The sequence below is a fragment of the Tupaia chinensis genome, unplaced genomic scaffold (assembly GCF_000334495.1).
Source record: "Tupaia chinensis unplaced genomic scaffold, TupChi_1.0 Scaffold000673_1, whole genome shotgun sequence".
NCBI lineage: Eukaryota > Metazoa > Chordata > Mammalia > Scandentia > Tupaiidae > Tupaia > Tupaia belangeri.
In genome coordinates, this window is record NW_006160196.1 from 280,517 (window position 1) to 285,139 (window position 4,623).

A 4,623-nucleotide genomic window follows, 5' to 3' on the forward strand; every position below is an offset into this window, starting at 1 on the left:
AATAGAGAGGCATGACATTAGTAGGACACAGATATGGTTTATTACCTGTTGATGATGATGTGTATAGTATTCTCAACTGGATTGGTCTGAGAAGTATTTCATGATGGGTAAAGTCTTTTTACAAGCAAAATGAGACATAGCAATTGACTGTTTAAAAAAATAATTGGAATAATAATAGTAATGATTGGGAAAAATAATGAAAAGCTATTGGATGATGAAATGGGATTTTAATGTCTCTGTATTGACTGATATGCGTGGTATTCCTTCGGGAAAAAGAAATGTAGTACACTGTAAAGTTATATGTGGTTCAATGTCATATAAACAAGATTATGATGATAAATAAGTAACGAGTTCCTAGTAAGATGAGCCAACAGCCTGGTGGTTAAGGAAGCTGAATCCCACAGGGCCAACCACACGGTTTGAGTCCTGGACCTGGGGCCTTGAGGACTGCCACTCACGTGCTCGTGTGCATGCCCCAAAGTTTCAGAGGATGGAGAAGATATGAGAGAGGAAGAGAGATTGCAGCAGGGCCATGCCCATTATGGGGTGCTTTCTCCCTCTCCCAGAGTCTAAGACTGTCTGTCTCCGGCCAGAGCATCTGACATCTGGAAAAAAATTTTTTTAATTCTAAAAAAGAGAAAGTATTATTGGTGATTACTTCTGGGCAGTGGTTGGGGGGTGCTAGGGATAAACCTGGATGGTTGGTTTGTGTTCTTTTCACTTTTCTGTTCTGTTTGGTAGTTTTACTGAGCCTGGCTTAGTTTTCTTTTTCTTTCTTTTTTTAATAGAGGCATTTGCCTTAGGGCCATGTGCTCACTGGAGAGAGACAGACACAGTGAGAGGGAAAGTGAGAAATCGTCCCCTCGGATGGATGACCATGCCACAATCCCTTCTCTTCCATTCTCTTCCTGGGATCTTGGGCATGCACGCATATGCACCTTGTGTGCGTTTCAAGCCTCCCAGTCCAGGACTCGAACCACAATCAGCCATGTGGGAGTCCAGTGATGTAACTACCATGTCATCTGCTAGTCCCAAGCACGACTTAGTTTTGTAAGTTAAAATGTCATCTGTAAACCAGCCGCAGTGATACACTGATAGTGCCCCTACTGGGGAGGCTAAAGCCACGTGGGAAGCACAGGCGTGGTCCCCAGGCTGACCTGAACATGGTGGATGGATCGCGCACACCTGGGACTTCTTACAGGAGATGGCAACCCAGCAAGGCCTGTCAAAAGGACCTGCTCTCTCTCCCTTTCTCCTCTCTCTCCCTCTCTCTCAATGTTTACTTATTACCTATTTGTTTGTTGTGATTTTTAAAGTGACTTGCCCTGGGACTCGAACCGCAGTCAGCCATGTGACTGAGCACTTTATCTGCCACGCCACCTGCTGCCTCTGTCTTACAAGAAGAAAATGTCACCTGTGATGGATGGGCTGTTTCTGATTGCACACGATGAAAACCTGACTCCAGAGTATTCGCATCTAACCTGTGGTCTTTTGGCTTCCCCATGTCCGCAGGTGACCCTGGCGGGCTACAGCTTCGCCTTCCGCTACTGCCCAAGTGGCAGACACGTGGCCTGTGTGGAAGGCAGCAGGAGCCCCCATGAGGGAGACCTCGAGTTCATTAGCATGGACCTGCACAAGGGACATGGTACAAGGCCCAGGGTCGGGAGATAGGCCTTCATGCAAGGGCAGCCCTTGGGGCTCACGGCTGCGACGGCCAGTGAGCAGACAGGAGGGGCACTAGGTGCCGTAGCCTAGGTCGGGCCGTGTGCGGTGTCCCAGCCTCACCAAAGACTGTGCGTAGAGGAGGTTCAGGGCAGCTGGACGCAGGGAAGTCCTGAGTTCTAGAATTTGGGCTTCTGGATCCTGTGTAGGCATGGGAGATGAGAGTCTCCCGAGTCAGCCAGGAGGGGCTGCTGGGAAGCGGTTGGCTGACCCCGGGGAGTGTGGGAGTGAAGGGAAGCCGTGAGCTGTGCAGTGTCTCAGGAGTTACCAGCGATAGCCCTGGGAGAGGAGGGATTATTCAGGAGAATGTTCAGAGAGGGAAGAGCGCCCAGTGCCGGGGTCCAGCCTCGGCGGGGGTGGCAGACTCCTCCAGCCCAGGGCGGATTTCCCAAGCCCCCTCATTCTTTTTTTTTAAGCCAGGTTTTTGCTATAGAGCGTGCACTCTCACCAGAGAGACAGAGAGCAAGAAATCGCCCCGAGTGGGGATGGCCATGCAGCAATCCCATCTCTGTTCTCCTCTGGGGATTTTGGCCACACACATACTCTCACGCCCGGCATGAGTTTAAAGCCGCTGGGTCCGGGACTCTAACCACACTCAACTATGCGGGAGTCCAGCAACATCACCAAACCCCCTCTTAAATGCCTTTACATGATGGCCATCCACCTACCTGCCCACGTCCTCCCAGACCGAGTACCCAGGCAGGAATGGTGTCTCTGCCTCCCGCATCGGGGAGAGACAGTCAACATGGGCAACACTCTTGACTTGTGTGTTGATCATTTACGCAGAAAATCACCTGAATTATGTCAAGATGTGAAGGGAAGGTCAAGCCTCAGTCTCCCCACCTTTCCCCACAGGCTGGGTTCTGACCCAGCCCGGGCCCTGGCGCTGTTCTGTCTCCTTTGTAGTCAGACAGTCCTGCTCCATGCTCGTCTCCCCACTAGGTGTCAAGGGCTGGGTTTTCAGAACGAGAGAGGACCCGGCATACGGGTGCAGAGTTGGTAGACCAGCGTGTGACAGGAACCAGAGGAGGGTGTGGGCTCCTGACGGGGAGATACAGTTACTTAGGCAGGAGTGGTTGGGAGAACGAGGTGAGGGTGGGCGGGGGAGAGCCGATGAGACTGTCCCCACGACTGTCCCCACGGCTGGACTGGACAGGCCGAGTGAGCGAGCGAGCGAGGGTGGGCGTGTCAGTGAGTGGCACTTCCTGGCTGAGCTGCACTCCCTCCACAGCGCCTTCCCGCCGCAGCGACCTGCAGACCCTGGGCTACTGCATGCTGAAGTGGCTCTATGGGTTCCTGCCCTGGACAAAGTGCCTTCCCAACACCGAGGAGATCATGAAGCAGAAACAAAAGTGAGTCTGGGGGTCAGAGAACCCAGCGCTGCCCTGACAGAGCTCGGAACCCCTGGGGTGCAGGAAGGAAGGGGCGGTGGCATATCACATGACAGCCAGAGGCCTCGTGCATCTTAGGCACGTGCTCTGGTGTCCCTCTGGCAGGCAGAGACCAGGCCCTGGGGCTGTGCTCCCTGGGCCAGACTCTGGCCCCCAGTATGAGCGCCCGGGTGAGCCACTCAGCCTGTGCACACCCACCTCTCGGGGCTGCGAGAGGATTCGGGGGCCAGGAATGCAGTGCTTAGCACCGGACCAGGCCCGAGGAGGTGCTGACGGTGTGCAGGACAGCCTGTTCCTGCTCACTCAGGGCTGACCGGCACCGGGCCGGCGAGGCCCAGGCCCTGAGTCAGCAGCTGGCCCCAGCCAGTGGCCGCGCCACAGGATCCGGGGCTTCAGCTCTGGGTATAAAACCACCTGGTCCTGCCGGTTCTGTTACAGCTGGCGGCTGGGCCCATGGAGAAATCCAGGGTGTGTATCAGCCCCGAGGACAGCAGGGCTCTGGGCCAAGGGGAAGTGCGGGGTGCGGGTCAGCCCCGAGGACCGCGGGACTCGACCAAGGGGAAGTGTTGGGACCAGTTCGGCATGAACACGTGTCTCTGAGTGGGGAAGACTGCGGGTTAGAAATAGACACAATAACAAACACACAAAGACACACGTACAGAAAAGCGAGGATCAGGTGGCACAGCCTCTCTGATGGAGAAGTTGCGACCAGAAGCAGCCTCAGGTGTATTCTTTCAAAGGGCAGAGAATGGGGAAAGGGGAAAATGGGATCAAAGGAATGGGGAAGAAGGAAGTGGAATGCAGAGAGAATGAGGGAGGAGAAGTCGGAATGCAAAGCCAGTTTGGGATGTAAATCGTCTGAAGATGTGAAGATGACGGGGCGCTCGCCGTATAGTTTCTCTGATCTTTTTGGGGGGTGTTTGGGATGTAAATCGTCTGAAGATGTGAAGATGACGGGGCGCTCGCCGTATAGTTTCTCTGATCTTTTTGGGGGGTAACCTGATAAACGCATGTGACTTCCTTTAGCCGATACTGGGCAGTATGGGGTCTTGGTATCAGCGACAGGAAGACAGCCACTGACAACAGCTTCCGTGTGTAGAGCAGCTTACGGAGGCACGTTTCCGCACGCGTCTCCAGGCGACATGTTCTAATCACATGTTTTCAGATTGGCAGCCCTCCACAGGGAAGTGCGGGGTGCGGGTCAGCTCCCTAGGACAGCAGGGCTCTGGGCCGAGGGGAAGTGTGAGGTGCGGGTCCACATCCAGCTGGACACAGGGCAGTCCTGCAGGTCGAGAGGGTGGGGTTTAACTAGGGACCTGATGCACTCGAGTGGAGTGAGCGTTGTCCGGGGGCCGTCAGGAGCTGGTCGCCCCCCTGTCTGAAGTGCAGGAGAGAAGATGGAGGGAGGTGCGCCCTGGGGACGTCTCGGCAGAGCCCAGGAGAGGTGAGCGTATCGGGAAGGTGTGCAGAGTCCGCCACGCCCCAGTTCTTAGCAGCTGTCTCACTCGTT

General features: G+C 54.7%; 1 protein-coding gene across 8 annotated transcripts in view; it reads left to right on the forward strand.

Annotated features, from left to right (window-relative positions):
- Positions 1-4,623, forward strand: part of VRK3 (VRK serine/threonine kinase 3) — a 43,974-nt gene that overhangs the window by 30,752 nt on the left and 8,599 nt on the right. For all 8 annotated transcript variants that reach the window (XR_003551370.1, XM_027776451.1, XM_006160118.3 and 5 more), the window contains 2 exons: positions 1,513-1,645; positions 2,954-3,074. Coding sequence is in view for 7 of the 8 variants with exons in the window: in XM_027776451.1 (XP_027632252.1) it covers positions 1,513-1,645; positions 2,954-3,074 (254 nt within the window). In the remaining variant the exon portion in view is untranslated. The remainder of the gene's footprint in view (positions 1-1,512; positions 1,646-2,953; positions 3,075-4,623) is intronic.